Source organism: Megalops cyprinoides, chromosome 14, assembly GCF_013368585.1.
Source record: "Megalops cyprinoides isolate fMegCyp1 chromosome 14, fMegCyp1.pri, whole genome shotgun sequence".
Taxonomy (NCBI): Eukaryota; Metazoa; Chordata; class Actinopteri; order Elopiformes; family Megalopidae; genus Megalops; species Megalops cyprinoides.
This window is the reverse complement of record NC_050596.1, coordinates 31037909-31059713: the sequence shown is the minus strand read 5'-3', so window position 1 is coordinate 31059713 and position 21805 is coordinate 31037909. Positions and strand designations below refer to the sequence as shown.

Below are 21805 nucleotides of genomic sequence, written 5' to 3'. Positions count from 1 at the left end.
GTGCTTCTTTTGAAGAATTAGCTGTTATTTCTCTTTGCACAGTAGTGTCAGCCAGCACAATAGTCTGGCCTTTCATTACCCAATGACCACTTGGAATGTCCATTTGAATGAATTTATCAAAATATTTATCAAGATTTGTACAAAGTTTTAGAAAATTCCAAAGCAGAGACAAGTGTCAAACTATTGACCTATGCAAGAAGTGGTAAGAGAAGGTAAAAAAGGGTAAAGTTAAAACAAACCGCTTGTTTCTTTACATACACATATTCATGGATATGCTTTTTGTTCAAACTGGAATTTACAATTACATTACCCACTTATGCAACTGCTTTGTCCAGGAACTTTTCATTCATTACCTTAAATCCTGAGGGTTGCTTGAATAAATATTCTTCATCAGGCATTACTTACTGCATCACTTTTATTAATCAAAATCGACTGCTGAGATTTGTCAGTTGTATTGACAGATTAAATAATTCAAGCAAATTTAAACTTTAAAATATGTAAAATTACATATGTTCAAATATATATTTGATTTGATCGAATAAGTTCTAATCTAATTTGTAACTTATTGTTAAAAAAACCTGCTGCTGACATGATTCATGTGGGCAAAAGTATAATTTTGAAAGTGTACAGTACATGCCCCGTAATACCACCTCTTTAACTAAAATCGAATGGTTCTCCCATTTTACTGGTGTTTTCACCTTAAGAAACATATACAATTCTAGAACACAAGACAATTTGGCAGTATTTCACTAACTTTCCTTTTTAAATGTTTCAGTTTTGCAGCTACAACCTTGACTTCTGTATAGTAAAAAAAAAAAAATCAAAAAACACCAACAAACAATACATATGATCCAAGACACGCAAGCCAGTTGGAGATACTGCAGATAGAAAAACTTCCAAATTTCAGAAATGACAAGATATGGCTGCACAAAAAAAATCATTTGCGTGCATAGTGAAAAAAAAAGTTACCTTTGACTTCTTCCTTAATTCTGACTTCAGTATGTTCTTCCACTTTCATCACTATAAAGAAAAAGAGGAACTGTAAGGTAAAATAACCAAAAACATTCCCATAATGGCAAAATAAAAAGACAGTAAGCAGATGCCGTTGCCCGGCATGCATTTTCCGTGTCCAAAAGTGCATCTATGTGTGGGGAGGGGAGGGGGGAGTGGGGAGGGGACTGTGACATGCTTGTGCTTTTCTGGTCCTATTGTCTTCAGTTCTGAAATGAAAATAAAAAGCAGGATATATTGCCCAAGCAGAACCTCTAACGAATTCCGGCAGGTATCTTCATTTCTGTTTCATGCCTTCATGCCTGTTTTCTGAAAAGTGTCACACTATAAGTCCCTCATGTCCAGCGATATAACAGTGGGATGCAGCAGTGAAATGGATGCCAGGTTCAAACTAGGAAGTACCAAACCATGCACTTGCCAACCTGTGGTCACCCTGAGGTGAGTGCTGCACGCAGCGTCTCCGGCTGAATTGACTATTTTGCACGTGTAAATACCGCCGTGCGCAGGACTGATGTTCTTTAAGTTTAAACAGCACAGGGGCCCATCGTGTTTCAACGAGTACAACGCTGACTCTTCAACAATCAAGCGATTGAACAGCCAAATAACACAAGGCGAGGGGATGCCCTTTATAAGGCAAAAGAGAGACACGCTGTCTCCTTGTTTAGCAAAGATTTCTGGGGGCAGTTTCTGAAGGAACTCTGGGATGGTGACATTGCCCATGTCTGGTTCTTCACAGGGCACAACATCGGGGTAATAATCTCGGTTTATCTGCCTCTGTGTTCTTTTGGCAGAGGGCGGTGAAAGTCCACGTTTCTGTGAGGTCTCCTGCTTGTCTTGGCCAGTGGGTTTCTTACTGTGTTCTTTGTCTGTTTTAGAACCATTACTGACTGAATCACAGGGGACTGGGGTTTCTGCTTTGGCATTTGCTTCTTCAGCTGAGTGAGAATAAAGTTAGGGAAAATTATTAGGTATCAAACACAAAAGTGAGAGGATATTTTAGATTTAAATAATGAATGTTAGTAGCCTGGGAAGATGATGTTAGAGCACAGGTCAAGGAAGTATCTGTTTTTCAGTGAGTTATAACACTATCAGTAATGATTAGTTACGTTTTAAAGGAAACTATACGACTAAGGTAGCTAGACATAATGGCAGGAGCAAGCAGAATGAAATGAAATGGTTCAATAATGGGGAAAAAATATCTTGTAACCACCTTCCACCACAAGTTGTGCAGAGGTTCTGTTCTCGCCATATTTATTTTTTACTGTGCAGCGATAACACCCCTGATCCCCAAGCTGGACACTGAGGATGGTGAGAGAAAATACTCCTCCGTTCTGAGTGCATGTTATCCTCTCTGTATTTGTGACCTTCCTTCCATTGTGGTCCCACGCAACCTCAGTAAAGGGCTGCCCATCAAAGGAGCAGATGAACTGGGCCACCTCACCAGTTCTCACTCTGAGATCATTCATTTTCAGTAGCAACACAGGGCTCCTGGCAATGCCTATCTCAGATTCCTCCACAATGGTGACTTGCTGCTGGACCTCGGTTCTTTGTACAGATGATGTCGAGATCTTCATAGTGGACTTCTCAGACACAGTTTCTGACATTCTGATATGGTGGGGAATCTCCTCCACTGATTGGAATTCTTTTGAATATGTTTCCACTTTTCGAGTATACAGTGAAGAATCAGCACAAGCCTCACTCATTGTCTGAGAGGTGACCCTTTCTGTTCCAGACATTCCAGTTGTTGAGACACTTTGCCTATCTAATGTTTTCACCGTTTGATCTAATAGAAAAAACAAAAGTATTAAACAGGAATAAACAAGCAAAGTATCAGCTTCATAATATGGAAAGATTCTGTTCGCCATGCTCAGTGCAGGGAGTGCTGGACAGGTTTGGTTTGATGACATATGGAAAGAGAGATCAATGAAAAGCAAAGGGTGGATTCCATATCACTTGCATAGCAGGGCATCCTCTTGACCGTTGATGATGAAATGGTTGTCAGAGTGAAGAATGGAGAGTTGTCAATCTTTGACCATATTAAGCTTTCAACATCCTTTGTCTTGGATGGACAAGTGACATATTACTACCAATTGCCTGCTCATTGCCAAGAACAATAGAACTGTGGATGCATTTGTTAAGTTGTGAAATTAGTATTAGTAAATGTAAGAAGTTTAGGTTAGAGGGGTTTAACGTGATTAAGAAAGCACAGCAAATGGAAGAAGGTTGACAGGAGAAGACATATTGAGAATTGGGATGTTGGTGGTTCATTTGTTAAGCTTGGTGGATCATTAATAAAATATTAAACTAACTTGCAAAAAACAAATTCAATTTACCTTCTTTGGTTACTGAAAGGATGGCCGTGCATACCGCCTCTCCAGCACTATTGGTTGCTTTGCAAGTGTACTCTCCAGCATGCTCAGAGAAAGCATCGACTATAATTAGCGTTGCAGTGTTTGTCATTTCATCGAAATGAAAGACAATGTTTTTTGTTGCCTTTATTAGCTGCTGGTTGTGAAACCAGCGGATCTCTGGCTTTGGCATGCCGGACACACGAGCATGGAATCTGGCCACTTCCCCATGAAGCACCGTGCAGCTTGTGATTGGCTGAATGAAAGTGGGCCTTTGACCAATAGGCTCCTTCTTTACACTCGATATGCTTGTGGAAAGACTGGTTGAGACATGCCACTGAGACTTGGATGTACTGTCCTCAGTTTGTTTATGCCCTGAAAGGAAGTATGTCGCTGTTCAAATTTTTTATACACATGCATGTATAAAAAATGCAAATTGTATATGCATTATGATATTATTATGAATAAACAGGTACATACGTATATATATCAGTTTTCCTTATTAGGGTTCTGCAAATGACATCACAATACCAGCCTGCTCTGCCCTGAAAACTCTGCTGCTACTTATCGACCAGACTGAGAGTTAGTACTACTACACATTTTAAGAAAAGAGTTAAACTACACAATGGCAATGCAATGTGAGCCATTGATGGATCAAATGCATTGTGAACTACAAATGTAATAGAGAATAGAATAGAGCTTGAGATTTGTGAAAGTGGAAGGCAGTCTCTGCAGTGTGTATTTAACCAGAGGTAGCTCATTCCCTGCCAGTATTTTTATTATGTTATTTATTATTGTGTTAACCATTATGATATGCTAATTGTAGAGCTACTTAAATAACTACAACCTAAACATGTGGATGTGCCATCCAGTACCATGTGAATGTCACAAACTTTTCTATGATGGCCAGTTGACACAGAACCCTAATATCTACATACCAGAATGATGCTTTATAGGTACTAGTGACTGGTCATAAAACACGAGCAATTGCATCCGTTGTCCCTTGAGTACATTTAATGTAATTTAATCTGACACAGCAATAGCGAAGCTATTTTACTGTATGCCATTAATGGAGGAATAATGGCAAATCTCAGCTAAGTACTAAAAGCACATGCTGTAAGTCAATCAGGTAAAGCGTAAAACCTGAAACTAAATAAGCATGTAAACCATTATGTGGTCAAAATGCAACTCAAACAATAACATAAATGTTGTTGCCATGCTTTTAACTGATTAAGTAACGACTTACCCTCAAGAGTTAAAACTGCTGAGCATGAGACCATTCCAGCTGAGTTTCTAGCAACACAAGTATACTCCCCAGCATCCTCAGGGTAAGCTCTGGCAATTTCCAGTAGGCAGTTATCATCATACTGAGACATCTTGAAAAAGTCAGACTGCTTGATCTCCTTGTCTTTGCAGTACCAGGTAATTTTCAGGTCTGAATGACAGAATAACAAAGGGTTAATTTAACAGTTTTGATGACGATTATGGCAATAATCAATGATAAGATTAAGTAACAAAGGAGGAGTATAAAATGGTGTAGTACCTTCTCCAGACACACGACACTGGAATCTAGCAGACTCTCCCTCCTTAGTGGAAGTGTTGTAAATAGGAGAGATGATCACAGGAGGTGAGAGTGGGGTTCCAATATCAGGGGAAATAACCTCAGGAACTAAAAAACACAGACAACACAGACCAGATTAATTACTGAACAAATATACAAATCAAACTTTCAAACTTACAAATTTTGGAAGACTCTAACTGGCTCTTTTACTTCACATATATCACATGGTATGGGAGTAGTCCTGTTGTACCATTATGATACCTATAGTACTGGTCACTCTTACCTTCCACATTAAGAGAAGCAGTGCTGGTAACCATGCCATAGTCATTCTTGGCCTCACAGTTGTAGACGGCTGCATCCTCTGGGAAGACCTCAATGAGCAGCAGTGTGTGCTCATTCCCTTCATGGAGGAACTTGCACTTGAATCCAGGGGACAGAGCCTGGGAGTCCTTGTACCAGAACACCTGTGGCTGAGGGATGCCCGTCACCACCACAGAGAAACGGGCAGGCTTGCCAACCTCCACAGACAGGGGCTGCATATGCCGAACCATCTGAGGCGGCTCAGGAACTGAATCAAACAGGAGAGGAATGGTGAATGGAAGCTTGGTTACAAAGGAACAGATTTATCTAAAGGTCTCATAATGTTTAAGGAAGGATATTTCATTCCGATTGGATTTTGGCCACATAAATAAAGATATCCAAGGTTTCTCCATTACAGCTATGTTCTTGCACATAGATCATTTTGGATGTTCCAGAGTGTGCCCAATTTAAGCCTTTGGCTATACTTAAACTGCCAGGTTCCTTGTGGTCCGGTGAAGGATTTTTAAAATGTTTCATTTCCTATCTTCATAAGAAGCAGCCACACATCTGCCCATGCTGACATTCAGAAGGTCCTACTGCATTTGATCATGTGCAGTGTCACTATTATTATCATTTCAGTGAAGTCAAATTAATGAATGTCATTTTAAGATTATCATCAAAGCAAAAAATCCTCAATGGGAAAGAGTTGTCAAAGAGCACAAAAGAAGCTGCTCATGACTAAGAACTGGTCCTTTGCACATGCAATCATTCTCTCAAATACAGCACATGTAGCATTACCAGTTATGTTTCTGATGTCAGTTGCAGACAACGCTCACCACTAGTAAAATAATCCAAATCCAGTTATTCTTGTTATCCTTTTCCCTGTCTTACAGTATGCTGCAGTAAAGCTTGCCACATGGCCATCACTCTGATCATGACTGTGACTGCAGTTCTCAAACCTCACTGAATACAGACACCTTAGCTGCTGGCCTCCTTACAAAATGACTAGGCCTACCCCTGCAATAACCATTTGTATTCCATTTTCCAGTTTGATAAATCTAAGTAGAGCAGCACAGGATAAGGCAGAAAAACAAAACAAAAAATGCACATTTGCAAGCTCATTCAGCAATCATTTTTGCAAATGTTATTGAGGGGGTACAGCATTGCGGCTTGAATCATTATTTATGTGCAGGGTACTGGATGCAGTAAAATATGCTGTTCAAAGCCTCCTCAATGGAAAGGAAAAAGAGGTACTGTGGAAAGGTGAAAACTGTGGGGTATATATCTTGCACTTTGCTTGCTCTCCCATCCACATATAATAATACACTCACTTCAAAGAAGCATTTATTTTTGTAAGAACGTCTGTTTTTTCCAGTATCAAAGGAAGGAAGTGCTTTAAGTAAAAAGGTGCTACTTACTGTTGACGTGCAGAGTAACTACACTCCTGTTCCTGCCAGCAATAAAGGTGTACTCTCCAGCATCACTGCGGTAGGTTTCTGTGATGGTCAAGCGGTGAAGCTTCCTAATGGCCGCATAGCTGAAACGCTCCTCAACCCCAAATTTGATCTCAACTCCATTCCTTAGCCAGCGTGCTTCAATGTCATCTTCATTTACTTCAAACTCAAATGTAGCTCTCTGCTTCTCAACAACCTACAAAAATACAGAGTATATATTGTCAGAGCTAATGCAATTTACATCTTTCATTTGATGACGAATATGTATAATGCATACTGGGATATGTAAAATGCATATTTACAGTGATTTCCTTCTCGGCAGGTTCTGTAATCCGGACATCACGGCCCTCTACAGTGAGATGAGCTTTGGACACACTTGAACCAGCGACCACAGAATACTCTCCAGCATCAGACAAGCGCACAGTTTGGATCATCAAACGGTGCATGTATTTGTCAGTGGAAACTTTGTACCTGGAAACAGAATAGGTTTTAAATCAACAAACAAAAATTCATTCATATAGCTAACCACAGAATTTCAGAGAAATCTCCAAGCATTCTCTCATCCTTCTCTACAGCAGGGTTGAAAATTAAGAAATAAATTTTAAAAGACAGACCTGTCAGATGGCTCCAGTTCCAGCCCATCTTTCATCCAAACCAAATGAATGTTAGGCTCAGAGACCTCACACTCAAAAATGGCCTTCTTCTTCTCAGTTACTTTGATGTCTTTAATGTGCTTGGTGAATTCAATAACACGGGCTGAAATATACAGTTTTCAAACATAGTAAAGATCAAAGTGGAAAATTACATCAAGAAAATAGAAAATTACCTAATGAAGGAGACAAATATTTACCATCAACATAAAGGTTAGCTGACGTTTGAGCAGACCCAGCCACAAACTTGTATTCCCCACCATCCCCGAAGTGTACGTTTCGGATAGTCAGCGTGTGAGTGAGCTGTTTGGTGCGGGTCTGGCATCTTTCTGTGGACCGGATCTCCACACCATTCTTCAGCCATTTGTAGGTGATTCCCTCGTAATTTACATTCACCTCAAAGGTGATAGTGTCCTTCTCCTGGGCATTGAGGTCTTTGAGCATAGATGTTATCAAAATGGCTGAAAGAAAGAGGGGTACACAATAAAATCATACAGCTGAAATTATTTTCAATGAAAGCCAAGGAAAATAAGGACCAGAAAGTGACTTACGGCTGACAGTCAGCGTGGCAGAAACTCTGTCATTTCCACATATGAAAGTGTACTCGGCAGAGTCCTCTCTGCTGGTGTTCATTATTTTGAGCTGGTGGAGTTTTCCTTGCACCACGATCCTGAACTTTTCGCTCATCTCAATCTCGACCCCATTCTTCAGCCAAGTGGATGGGACATTGAAGTGAGACACTTCACACTCAAAGGTGGCCACCTGGGTCTCTGGCACCTCAATGCTCTTCATGGTTTTTGTGACACGCAAAGCTGGATGGATGACAAAAAATAACATTTAGTGCTTAAACATAACTCATCCAAAATTATTTAATAGCAGTAAGTTATGAAATCACTGTAAGATCTTACCTTCAACATACAATGAAGCACTGCACTGCAAATGTCCAACTACAGCGGTGTATTCTCCAGCATTATGAGTACCCACATTCTGGATGATTAGCTTGTGAGCCTTCCTTTCTGACAGTATCTTGCAGTTTTCACTAGGCTTCAGCTCAACATTATTGAACATCCATTTCACTGGGATGTTGTCATGGGACAGGCTCAGCTCAAAAGAAGCAGTGGAATCCAACAGAGATGTCACATCCTTGGGTTTCTTCACAATCTTTATATCTAGAAGAGATGATGAGGGGTCAAATGTGCTTCTATATTCAGTGGAATACACAGTTACCCTTTTAGTTTTAATTTAAAAACAATAATACTACTTACTCTCAACATTGAGTCTGGCATTTGCAGACAGTTTTCCGAGTTTGAATCCATAGACAGACTCGTCTTGCGTGTTACAATTCTTGATCCTAAGGATGTGGACCATGCCGTCTGCTATTATTTCATACTTTTCACTGGGTTGGATCTCCACGCCATTCTTGATCCACTGGAAGCCTTTCACATTCTTGTGGGTGAGCTCCAGACTGAACTCTGCTGTCTGGGTCTCAGTGACTGTCAGGTTCTTCAGTGTCTTCCGGACCTTCACAGCTATGCAAAAGGATGTTGTAACACAGATCAGCACACACCAATTCCTTTATGAAACAGAAATAAGATCTGCCATTTTATACAAATCAACATCTCTTCCAGATATTAACAGCGAAGGGATGTAAATAAGAGCACGACAATTCAAAAGGGCAATAAAAAAAAGCTATTGACCTTTTTACACTAAGGAAATCCGTAGGCAGGTAACTTCTGTCGGAATTGCATGACAGCATAAGAATGTTAATTCAATAATCAGCTCAATACCTTCAACTCTCAGGTTGGCTGTTGTCTTGGAGTTGGCCACCTGGTAGGTGTATTCCCCAACGTCCTGAGGTCTAGTGATGGCAATGACCAGGCGCCTGACGCCTCCATCCTTCTCGCTCCTGACGTTGTCGTTGAAGTCCACAGTGTGTCCATCCTTCAGCCACTTGCCCTCAGTTTTGGGGTTGGCCACCTCACACTCCAGTACAGCAGTCTGGGACTCTGCCACAGTCACATCCTGGAGAGGTCTGTTAATGGCACCACCTGGAAGGAGAGAGGGTTTAAAATATGTGGTCTAAAAATGGGGGGAAAGTAATGTATACAAGACTAGTACTTTATGTGTGTATTTGCAAAGAAAAACCCATGGTTCTAAATCTGGTCTCAAACCGGTTGGTCATGAGAGAGGTTGTGGGAAGATTATAAAATAATTTGTATCAAGTATTGCAGATAACCATTTTCAATACATATCTTAAAGAAACTTCTTTCATATTTTTATAAATTTCATATATAAAATTTCTTTAAACTGACAGGTTTCTAAGTTGTCTAAAAAATACTTTTTTGTTAGATTTTTGGGAAAATCAAGGAAGAGGTTCTCTTTAACTTCCCTATAGATGCATGTTCTTGCTAATGTTGGGTCATTGAAAATAGATTAATTTAGTTTAGCTTGGAAGAAAGCTGGGAAGCTGGGGACTCAAAACAAGAAAATAAGTAATAAATGATAAGTGGAGTACATTTTGACTGTTGGTAATGTTTTACATTGTATGATTTTGTACCTGTTAAGCAGTATCATACCTGACACAGTAAGTTTAGCACTGGATGTCTGTTCACCAGCTGCAAATGTGTACTGTCCCTCCTCATCCTTCATGGTGTCAAGGACAGTCAGGGTGTAGCGCTTGCCCTTGGCTTCTATCTTGTATTTGGGACCTGCTTTGAGATGCTGATTCTTGAAGGTCCAAACAGCATCAATACCAGGGTGGGACAACTCAACCGCAAAGATGACGTTCTGCGTTTCAGTGCAAACTTGGTCTTCCATATGCTTCACAATGTGAATTCCTAGACAAATAATTCAAAGCAGGATGTTAATAACATGATCATATCCAAAATTTTTTCCACTGACACTAATGAAAAAAAAGATATTAATATTAGATTTTAATATTAGTCATAAACGCCTACTTTCAATGGTCACTCTGCAGGTAGAATCAGCTTTGCCAACAACCAGCTTGTACTGTCCCTGGTCTGAGGCAAAGGTCCTGCTGAAGACCAGACGCTGCTTGGATCCTTTAGCAACAAACTGGACCCTCTCACTTGGTACCAGCAGTTTGTCATTATGGTACCATTTCACTGAGCTAATGTCGGCAGCTGAGATTTTAGCCTCCAGCACAGCTTTGGTGCCCTCAACTGAAGTCACATCCTTTAGTGGGGTCACGATTCCAATAGCTGTAATAAACAAAACATCACTTATTAATATGGTAATATACAGCAATGTAGTTCATGGCACTAAAACATAATTCTTTGTACATTAATAAATTTATTACAAAAGAGCTTACTCTGAACAGTTAGCTTTCCAGAGGTGGATATATCTTGAGCAGGCACAACAAAGGAATACATTCCAGCGTCATCCCTGTTGGCATCTTCAACGAGAAGCTTGTGGGTGAGCTTGTCAATCACAATGTGAATGCGGTCAGTGGCCGAGATGGCTTGTCCGTTTTTCATCCAGGCTCCCTCAACATTCTCCTGAGAGAACCTCACCTCCAGCTGGGCAATATCACCTTCACAGATGGTCAGGTCAGACAGACCTTGCATCAGTGTCACTGGGCGCACTGAGGGAAAAGAATACGCGAGTCATATTAGTTCACATTCACTGCAGAAACAAAATACACAATCAAATCTCAGTGTCCAGCCTCATTAATTGAAGTTACAACAATAAAAAAAACACCACTAAAAGAAATTATTGTCATTAATGGCAATTACAGGCACAAAGAGATGAGAAAGGCTCTGGTTGAATAATGTAACCAGTGAAATGGATTTCATGGGTATTAACTACAATAAGTTGCTTTCCATTTGAATAATTTACAGTCATATATGTCTCAGTTTATTTTCCCATTCAAAATTCTGAGACATAACATTTCAAACATGGTCCAGCTGCTAGACAGAACTGTTTATGTACATTTTCAGTGGCTGATGTGGCTGTCTTCATCTGTGTGAAGTAACCAGGGAGTGAAACAATACATTTGCAAAGCACTGTTCTGACAGACACATCCCACAGTGCCAGCCATGCGTAACGTTTTACCATCAATTGTATTTTTTTCACCTCACTACAAGCTAGCCACATTTTCTCACTGCCTTTTAGCTAGAAGATTTTTAAAAGGTAGCTTAAGAGGTGAATGTGTTTAATTAATTGATTCAGTTCTCTTCAGAATTTAATTTATTAGTTATACTTCATTATTATTTTAATTGACAGTTGCAGTGTTTACATTGACAGACAATATTACATTCACCTCAGTGAAAAATGACAATGACTAAAAGCTGAATATGAAATTGCTGTGATAGCGTCATAGCTAAAGCTAGTTTTCTATAGCTGTCACACTGATGCTCCTCACTGCAACTTCATTTTATTGACAGATCAAGAAATACTCACATTTCATCTTTAAAGAGCCACTTGTCTTCAGTTCATCAACAACAAATGTGTATTTTCCCTGGTCCTCCTTCTTGACATCTTTAACAGACAGAGTGTGCCGTCCTCGGCGGGAGGAAATGACGTATTTGCTGCTGGGAGTGATTTCCTTGTTCTCAAAGTACCAGGTACCCTCAACATCCTCACGGGACACGACACATTCAAATTCTCCAGAGTAGGTTTCAGGCACTTCCATATTCTCAAGCTTCTTCACAATTTCCAGTGGGGCACCTGTGTGACAATAGCAGACACACAGTTTGTTTATTTAAGTGATATTAGTCCACTTGTTTATAATTTTATTATGGAATGACTTGAATTGTGCTGATTCAGCTTAAATATTGTTAACACACAAAAAAAAAACAACAACAGGAGGTGAATGACAAACAAACTAAAGAAGAAAGACAAACAAATTAAATATATATGTGGTTCTATTGCAGTGACACAATAAGAACTTACCCTCAACAATTAGTCTGGCAGTGGTTCTGATGTGGTTGTCATCAGCAACAACACAGCTGTACTCTGCGGTATCTCCCATGTCAATGACCAGCACAGAGAGGAAGTGCACCTTCCTGTCTGAGTGCATGCGGTATTTGTCTCCCGGGAAAATCTCCATGTTGTTCTTGAACCACTTCACTTTGACAAAAGGCTCATTGGTTTCGCACTCAAAGGTCACCATGGTGTCCTTCTCTTTGGCATTGGCATCCTCTAATTCTTGAGTAAATGCAATGACTTGCTTGGCTGAAATGTAAAAAATGGAATAAGGCATCAGATTAATAAGTAATATTATTTAGAGTTATCTGATCTGTTTGTGAAATCTGCTTTCCAGTGTATATGAATATCAATACTTTACCTTGCACAAGCAAGAATGCGTGGCTTGAAGTCTCCCCAGCAATGTTGACAGCTTTGACCATAATGCTGGCAGAGTCTTCAGCTGAAACATTTCTGATCACTAATTCACACACTTTGTCTTCAGGCCAATACCAGTAAATACGGTCTGACTTCTCCAGCAGCACTCCATTCTTGAACCACTGGCATTCTGGATCAGGTTTCCCTATCACTCTGACTCTAAAGCGGACCTCTTCAGTTTGGGAAACTGTCTGGCTCTGAATGCGTTCCAAAATCTTGGGTGCTTCCATGCTGGGAGAGAGCTCTATTTTCTCTGGTCTGATTGTAGGAATGGTTACTTTGCCTCGTTCTTCCTCCTTTTTCCTTTCCTCCTCAGGCACCTCTTTGGTCCAATGAAGAAGTTCTTCCTTCCTCTTCCTCAGCATACCCTCATAGGATTCATCCTTCCTACGAGACTTGAGCTCTACAGCAGTGATGGCTTCGTAGTAGCCCTCCTCAGTTCTGCGCTTGAATTTGCTTCTCAGTTCATCTGACTCCTCTGTTGGTTTCTCATGGATGACTCTTTCAGTCTTTCTCAGCTTGACAATCTCTTTGGGCTGAATGATCTCAGGGGGTCTGTCGACTTTGACAACTTCAAAAGACACTCTGCCATGTTCAGCTGATTCTTGAACCTTCTGCTCAGGTGCACGGCGGAGGATGGACCTGAAGTCCTCCTTCTGCTGGATCTCCAGCTTCACACAGTGCTCAGCCACACCCTCAGGATTCTCTGCCACTACTTTGACTTCTCCTGAATCATAAGACTTGATATCAGTAATCTCAAGGTAATAAATACCATCATACCGGAGCCTAAACCTCTTGCTCTTTCGGATGAGCTGTCCATTGAGGTACCAGTTGACCTTAGGGGCAGGGTATCCAGTCACTCTGCAACGGAATCTAGCAGTTTCCCCCTCTAATACCCTTGCAGGCTCAGGAAGGAGGACAATCTCAGGCTTGCTCTTTTCAGATGTTTCTTCTACAGTAACTCCTGTGGGAGCCCCCTCATGGGCTATGCGTTCCATCTCCTCAATTCTTTGCATTCCCTTTCTGCCTTCTGGTAGCTGAGTCTCTTCTACAAGGCTCTTCTCATCCTTCACAATCAGGGTAGCGGAGGTCTGGTCAACACCAAACTTATTAGTTGCTCTGCAGGTGATGACACCACTATCTCTGGAGTAAGCCACTTCATAGTCAAGGCTGCAGTAGCCAAACTCATTGATCATGCGCAGCCTGTTAGCAGCTTCCAGGGGTTTGCCATCGTGCAGCCACTCCACCACCATGGTAGGGTCACCTATTGGCGTCAGCCTGCAATCAAAATGCACAGGTCCAAAACGCTTCAGTCTGACTGAGGTAAGCTTCTTCTTGAAGTGTGGTTTCTGTTGCTTCTCCTTGTCATACAGGTCGCCTTCCTCCCACTGTTCTTGTCCATAGCGAAGATGCAGGGGCTCCAGCTCTGGAGCTGCAATCTCCTTGGCCTTGTAAGTTCCTTTGGGAATAATAAGCTTCCTCTCAGGCTCGGGTTCAGCAAAGTCCACCTCTACATTGACCCTGCAACGGGTGGTATCTCGTCCGGCTTTGTTGATGGCTGTGGCTGTGTACCAGGCACTGTCTGAGCCTACACTTGAAGCAATCTTGAAACTAGATTCTCCTTTGTTGCCTTCAATCCTACAATAAAAAAATTAACATGAACTGTTATCATTCATGCTATCAAACAGATACCCATATCTAGAGCAAATTACACTGGGTAAGACACTAGTTCCAGTTAAAAAAACTATATCAAAATATATCAAATAAACACAGAACTATAGTACACTGGAATAAAATATTACTTTTTCAAAAGTGAATCAAGACTGATATTTTTTGGAATCAATTCCAGATCTTATTTATAAAATTGTGAATAAAACAGCCATAAAGACATGTCTGTTTGTTCGCTGTTCACTACTGAGGTGGGGGAATTATAACGAGTTAGCTAGGTATCTACGTAGACGTGTATCATAAAAGAAAAGCAGAGGTAAATTTTCTTACACCTACACAACCTTCTTAAAAAAGAAGTAAGCAGCTCTGCTATTCTGAGACCTAAATTTGTACTATCAGTGTCTCATACTACTCCAAGTTTAACTAAGGCGATTAGTTACTGTAATTAACCACCAACCAAGTGGCACACAATCTCTTTTATTGGAGGATTCTGAAAGGTCAATTTCATCACGGTCAGCTACATTCATATTTTTGACAAATCTGGGGAAAAAAATAAACTTGGAAAAAACACAGGATTGTCCCTTTAACTCCAACTAAAAATGAACCTGGTTGCAATGAAACATAAGAAGCTGAAAAATTAAACATTAGCTAAATGCATAGTATTGTTTGAAGAGGTGTGTATTCATGAGATTATGAATAATAAAAATAAAAATTTTAAAAAAATAAAAATTTCTTTTTTACAAGGGTAGTTCATTTCAATCACAGGAAATAAGTGTTTTAAGGATGCTGGGCCTGTATTGCTATTTAATGTTATATTTTCTCTGAAATGTGTTTTTTTTTTTCATTTTTGAAGTGGGTTAAGAAAGAAAAAATCTTTCATGTTTACTGCAATGGGAGTAAGGCACTTACTTGATGTTTGGGTACTTGTGTGGGGAGATGATGTCACTGTTTTTCAGCCAGACAATGTCAGGAAGGGGATTTCCCATTGCTTTGACTGCCAGCTCAACCAGAGTGCCTTGCTTGACACTGATGTTCTTCAGCTTCTCAATGAACTGAGGTCTCACCAAGTTTTCCTTGGCTGTAATTGCATAAATAAAAGAATACACATTTAATCAATCTACTGCTTGCTTTATTCTAATTATTTATCAAACTGAAAAAAAAGTTAAAACAATTCATTTTAAAAAGCATCGCACCATCCACTGTAAGAGTCATAGAAATGGAAGTCTTTCCAGCTCTGTTCTGAGCCACAACCGTCCACTCTCCAGAGTCAGCTGGCATGGCTGGGACCACAATCATTGACTGGGTTCCATCCTCCTTTACAACTATCTTGTGAGTGTAGTCATTGACCACTTGCTGGCCTAAAAAGGAGAAAGGAGGTACAAGTTTCATAAAATAGGTTGAACTTAAATACAATCAGTATTGAAACAGGAAAAATAAAACACACATTTTATTGGACATTCCATTACAAATTCTCTTATCTCATTCACACATTTTCAGTAAGAGCAGGCTTCAAGTGCACACATGTCCACTGATTTATAATAATAAATATGAATATTTCTATGATTCGATGCCAGCAACAAAAGAAATTATATTCAACATTGGTTACCATTGTGGAACCAGAAGGTCTCAGGCATGGGTCTTCCAACAACCTTCAGGTCAAATCTAGCGGTCTGTCCCTCAGCACACTTGAAGGAAGAGGGCTTCATGACAAACACAGGTTTATACAGCCTCTCCAGTTGAGTCTCGTCTGTCTCATCCAGCCTGCGGGCCGGTGAGCGACCAGGAGAACGTCCAGGAGAGCGGCTTGGAGAGCGTGGGGATGTGGAACTGAGGGAAGACAGTCACAGAGATCAGTCTCCATGTGAAACAAGCACCACTTCTGCTATCTGTTGGGGTATTTACTTCTTGACCTGGTTTAGTCACTACATGAACATTAATCAGCATTTCCTGCAACTTTCAGAATAAACTTATTCATAAATACATTCATTTCACGTTAACAGAGGTTTGTTGTAAAAGCCTGCCTACTTATAAACTGCAGTTATAATCGAGACATCAAGTTAAGCGTTCGTATAACAATATTGCTGTAAGTAGTCAAAACTCCCTAAAATATTCTAATAATTGCCTGCTAACTGTTAATTAATAGAGGCATTAATCTAAAGCAAACATTTGCTTGCTTTTTATCTGAACACAATATTTAAAGTTTTATGCTACATCGAATCTTACCGGATTCTCTGGAGTGCCTCTGGTTGAGGGAAATATGGCTGAGCTCCGGCTGGTGCCGTGGGCTCCACATACAGCTTCCCTGATCTGACAACATTTCCCTTCATGTTACTAGCCAGGGCGGTGTAGACACCCTCATCCTCTGGCAGCACCACAGGGAGACGCAGACTGGCTCTTCCATCCTGCAGAACCTCCATCTGGTATCGGCCACCGTGCTTGATGCGCTTGCCGTCTTTGTACCAGGCAATCTTTCATGAACAAGAGGACAGATATTTACGTTTGCAGCACAGATTGACAGCATATAACATTTGAAACATATATTATTGTCTATTATATTATTATCATATTGTACATGATATCATAAATGTATTGACAATTTAAGTCTTTTCTTTCAAAGGTGTCAAAACCATTGTCAGATTACCTTGGGTAGTGGGTTTCCTGCCACTTTGCAATGGAAAGTGACTCCCATTCCTTCCATGATCCTGTAGCTCTTTACTGGAGTGTCAAAGGTTGGCTCCACAGCTTCCTGCTCAGCCACCGTGATCATCTCTTCCCCATCTTCAGTCACCAGCTCCATATAAGTAATCTTCAGAATGCGGATCTCAATCTCACGGATTATCTTCTCCTCAAAAGCGGAGATCAGGAATTCCTGTGGGCCATGAGCAGTGGGACGATGTATGTTAATAAAAAGCACCCAAACAAAATTATATAATCATAAAATTAAAACCATTCAATGAAATTATTACTTTAATAAAACTTCAAAACATCTCTCCAAGCACTGACCACATGCTATTTAAAACTACGTTATTGATTCAATTGAGCAATTACTTGGCTCAGACCAAAATCATGTACCTGTTCTGAAACAAAGGTCATCTGTGTTTGTTGGGCCATTCTCTTCTGCATGAGAATCTTCTCTTTCTCATATTGACTCACAACCACTGGGGGGATATCTGCCACTTGTGGCTCCTTTACAACTGTGGTCACTTCAGTCTTGAAAGTCATTTCGTACTTCTTCATGTAGGCTTCATATTCCTCTGTAAGAAGAATGCAGTGCAGTACGGTAAGTAAAAAGTCCAAAGCAAAACATTATGTTTTGTTACACATCATGGCAAATTTCTCAGTTTTGAGATGTTAAATATTGTTTTCCTCCTTTTGAACATATCACAGAAGAGGTTACTGGGATTCTGTGTACTTATAAGCAAAATTTGCCGCACGATTGTCTCGATTTATTAAAGTTTGAATTATGACGCAACTAACCTTCCTCAAGCAGGTTAACAGTGGCAGAAGCCTCTCCCAGTTTGTTCCTGGCAAAGATGGAGTACTCTCCAGCATCATCAGCAAAGGTCATGGAGATCTCCAGCTTGCACTCTCCAGTTTCCTTATTATAGGCCACTCTGTATCTGAAATGTTTCAGTAAAGAATGTATTACAAACACCATAATTCAAAAATTCAAACCAATGTAAAATCACCAAAAAAGAAAGACTAAATGAATGCTGAAAATGTGTAAAATTACCTGTATCCAGTAGTTAGGGGCACTCCTGCCTTCTTCCAGTAAATGTGTGGTTTGGGGCTGCCACCAATCTGGCATTCGAAGACGACGCTCCCTCCTTCCACCAGCTTCTGCACAGTGGGCTTCCTGACGAAAAAGGGGGCTGCACCTCCTTCCACAGACTCCGCGGCCTCTGACAGGGTCTCCTCTTTAGCTTCAATGGTAATCCTAAAGGGACATTTTAAACATGGTCAATTTGAAAGAAAGAATACAAAAGCATGAAAAGTATGTATTTTGGCCTGGTGGATACTGAACGTTTACTGAAACATCAGTTAATCTTGCTGCATAATAAACAATACATATGAGGTGTGTTTAAGGAAAGATTCAATTGGTCACACATACCTGTACAATGAAATAGTGCACAATGTATATACGTGTGTATAAAATATTATTGCTGTAATCCCATGTTATTGGGTTCGTTGGCTTTAGAAAGGTTGTAATTTGAAATGTATGCGTGATACTCACTCTCTCTCTGCAGTTTCAATGTGTTCAGAGACGGTAGTTGCAGCCAGTTCCTCTCTGCCTTCAATCTCCTCTGAGACTGCAAGGGAACAGCATTGCATTTTGTTCATGGAAGCCACACATTTATCCATTAAGTCTAAAATACACATGTAAGTGGTGCTTTTATATATTTAGTTTTATGTACACTACCAAACATAATTAATTTCGGGTGTGCCAACTAGTCGGAAAATACTAATATCAGTATGACTGTGGACAATTTTCCAACAACAACTATCGCACGACTATTTTGGGAGAAATCCATAGTGGGAAAATGAGAGAGCATTACAAAGATAATTGAAAACTCAACAACATGTCCTTGCCAGCTATGCATTTTAATTTTTCTGTATATTTTACCATGTCAATTCCATTTGAACCTTCAAAATTGTTTGCAATTTCTTGATATGATTGTGATTATCATAGAGCTGTAAGGGCAGTTCTGAATTCCTTGGCTTTTTCCATTGCCACAGCCCACAGGTTTTGAGTAATTTGACATATCTAAACCTGTATCTCACAGTACTGCACTGTCATAACAGATACTTTGTCTGAGCACTGAACATGAACAGTCAGCATGTGCATAATTGTTAAAACAGTATTTTTTTTCCAAGTCCAGAACTGTGATTCTTCTCTTCTTTTTTATGACCTTGTCAACAGACCTTAAAAGTCTTTGCACTTGTTACCTTTGACAAGCAGGTAGCAGGAGGTGCTGACAGTTCCAGCCTCGCTGGTGGCAGTGCAGGTAAAGCGCCCGCTGTCCTCAGCGAAGGCCTCGCGGATTACCAGACGGGCGTACCCGTTCTCATAGGTAATCTGGAAGTCAATGGAGCTCTCGATTCTGTAGTCCTCCCTGAACCACATGATGGCAGGGGCAGGGTGACCAGAAATCTGGCACTCCAGTGTCACAGATTCACCTTCAATCACAGTAATATTCTTCAAGCCCTGTGAATAGCAAGCATGTGTTTTACCTTATTTGCCAATTACAACACCAAGAGTAAACAAAATAAGGCACTGCAGTGAACTGCATCATGTGTGGACATAATACTCACAGCAATAAGAGTGGGTGGTACCACAGCCTCTTGTGCAGGTGAGGGAACTGTTGCAGTCTCAACCACCTGTGAAATGCACACAATTTTCATCACTATAACAATGTATCAGGAATTGGAGATGTTGGCAAAGACTATTGCGTCTGGGGGACTGAAGGTGGATTTTTTTTCAGGGAGGTGGTGGTGGATTGTTTTTCTTTTTTTGGCAGGATGGAGTGTGGGGTGTAAAAACTTTGGGAATGATTTCCCAAAGATGAGTATGAGGATCATTTAAAACTAAATTACTCTTGGGAATAAAACACAATAAAGGGTTATAACTGAAGACAGAAAAGATGGCAGGGGATGTTGCTGAAATCAAGCAAGGTCAGGTCCAGGAGAACAGTTTTACAGCCAACTGTGAGGAAGGAACAGTTTCTGAAGCCAGTGAGGCAGGACTCCACACAACATTAGGGTGAGTGGAAATGGGCAACACCCCGAACTACAAACCTGTGTTTCCCACTGGCCATACTTCTGCTCCATACCCCCTGTAATAGAAGTGCCTATCTCTTTGTATAACTGGGTTCCAAAACGCGTCTCATATCTTTCAGTGGTGTCTTTAAAGGGAGGTGGAGTTGGCACGGGTGTCACTCTTGTCTCCACAATCTTATGAGAAGGAGGCTTGACAGGCCTGATGATCTTTTGTGAAGCAGAGGTAGAAGATAACTCTTTCTGCAGTGTAGCAATAGCAGAACCTGCTATTGAAACCTGACCAACCCAAGAATAATAGTGTTACAATCTCAACCTGCAAAAAACACAACATTTTTTGCTTTTTCTCAGCCACGCAATAGAGATTCATTCAAATTAGTGGTTCAGAAAGCTCAGCTGAATGATGAAAGAGGACTGTTAGCAGTAGTTATTTTATGATCATCTAACCAGGATTAAATGAGTGTGTTATTAATTTGAAGAATTAATGAGATTTGGACAGCAGCAGTGTCAAAGTACACAGTACAGCAGCGCAGGTTTTATGGATGTTGTTAAAGTTAGATTAAACTGTGAAACTCTCAACTCTATAATGAACATCTACTGAGGGGAAAAAAGTAGCACATCAGGCAAGCAGGAGTCTATACTTAAAACTCTGCTTAAAATAGGCCTTTCCTGGGGCACCTGTTAACTGGCTGAAATAAGAGCCCTGCATTGGGCACCATCAATCTTCCCTGACCGCCACACTTTGGCCAACAAATTATAAGACCCTTTCTCATGAAAATATTTTAAAATTCGATTTTGTTCAAAATGGAGATGATTGTAGTAATTTGATTTTTAACATTACTTTATAAAATAACCCTTACCCAGTATGACTTTCAATGCTAGAAAACATGAGTATGTGTACATTTACACAAATGACATATTTATCCTATTATTTGACTTATAGGACCAATTATTTTAAATAATTGTGTTGCGCTGCTTGCCTGATATTTGCCATTCTTACCTCATAGCTATGGTCAGGTTTAGGAACAGTAACTTTTGAAACTGTGAAATGTGGGATTGGGGAAGGTGCAAGCGCAGTGTCCACATGGGTGGCAGTTTCTTTACTTCTCTGGATCTACAGCAACCAATAAAGCACAAGCTGAATGATGACACTGACATAAATTCTATAATGACAAAATGTATTACTTTATGAAAGTACTTCATTCTATTTGGTAAAAAAAATCTAACCTGGGTGAAATGAATTTTCTGCTCAGTGGAAGGGATTTGAACAGGAGCAGGCATTTGCACAATCTCAGTTTTCACAGTCTTGGTGACGATTTGTGGCTCTGGAGCCCTTATAGTCACAGACCGCTGTTCTAGGTCATGCTCTATGGTTCCCTCTTCAGCATGACCACCCTCCTCATGCACAGGCTTTCGAACACGTGCTTGGTCAACGGCAGCTAGCACTGTGGCTACTGCTCCTGCCTTTTTCACACCCTCACCCTGGAGACACAGCAAGCATTTGCCATCAAGCACATATATCTTACATCATACATGGCTGTTGATGCTGGCTATGAATGACTACATCTTCATGGTTCAGTGACACAACAAACGTGACGAAATAATACAAGCAGTTTGGTCGAGCAGGTTCTATAGGGATGCTGCAAACGTGAATGACCCTGTGGTGATTATCAG

General features: G+C 40.4%; 1 protein-coding gene across 1 annotated transcript in view; it reads right to left on the bottom strand.

Moving 5' to 3' along the window:
- Window positions 1-21805, bottom strand: part of ttn.1 (titin, tandem duplicate 1) — a 166335-nt gene that overhangs the window by 135431 nt on the left and 9099 nt on the right. The window contains 33 exon segments of the mRNA XM_036544927.1: window positions 970-1020; window positions 3345-3734; window positions 4606-4794; window positions 4903-5028; window positions 5204-5488; window positions 6639-6870; window positions 6977-7145; window positions 7289-7430; window positions 7525-7785; window positions 7876-8136; window positions 8233-8493; window positions 8590-8853; window positions 9112-9372; window positions 9901-10161; window positions 10282-10545; window positions 10656-10928; window positions 11747-12013; window positions 12239-12520; window positions 12633-14326; window positions 15266-15434; window positions 15550-15714; window positions 15963-16183; window positions 16580-16824; window positions 16998-17225; window positions 17429-17610; window positions 17834-17976; window positions 18090-18293; window positions 18591-18666; window positions 19304-19562; window positions 19670-19735; window positions 20153-20410; window positions 21132-21245; window positions 21359-21613. Of these exon segments, the coding sequence (XP_036400820.1) occupies window positions 970-1020; window positions 3345-3734; window positions 4606-4794; window positions 4903-5028; window positions 5204-5488; window positions 6639-6870; window positions 6977-7145; window positions 7289-7430; window positions 7525-7785; window positions 7876-8136; window positions 8233-8493; window positions 8590-8853; window positions 9112-9372; window positions 9901-10161; window positions 10282-10545; window positions 10656-10928; window positions 11747-12013; window positions 12239-12520; window positions 12633-14326; window positions 15266-15434; window positions 15550-15714; window positions 15963-16183; window positions 16580-16824; window positions 16998-17225; window positions 17429-17610; window positions 17834-17976; window positions 18090-18293; window positions 18591-18666; window positions 19304-19562; window positions 19670-19735; window positions 20153-20410; window positions 21132-21245; window positions 21359-21613 (8518 nt within the window).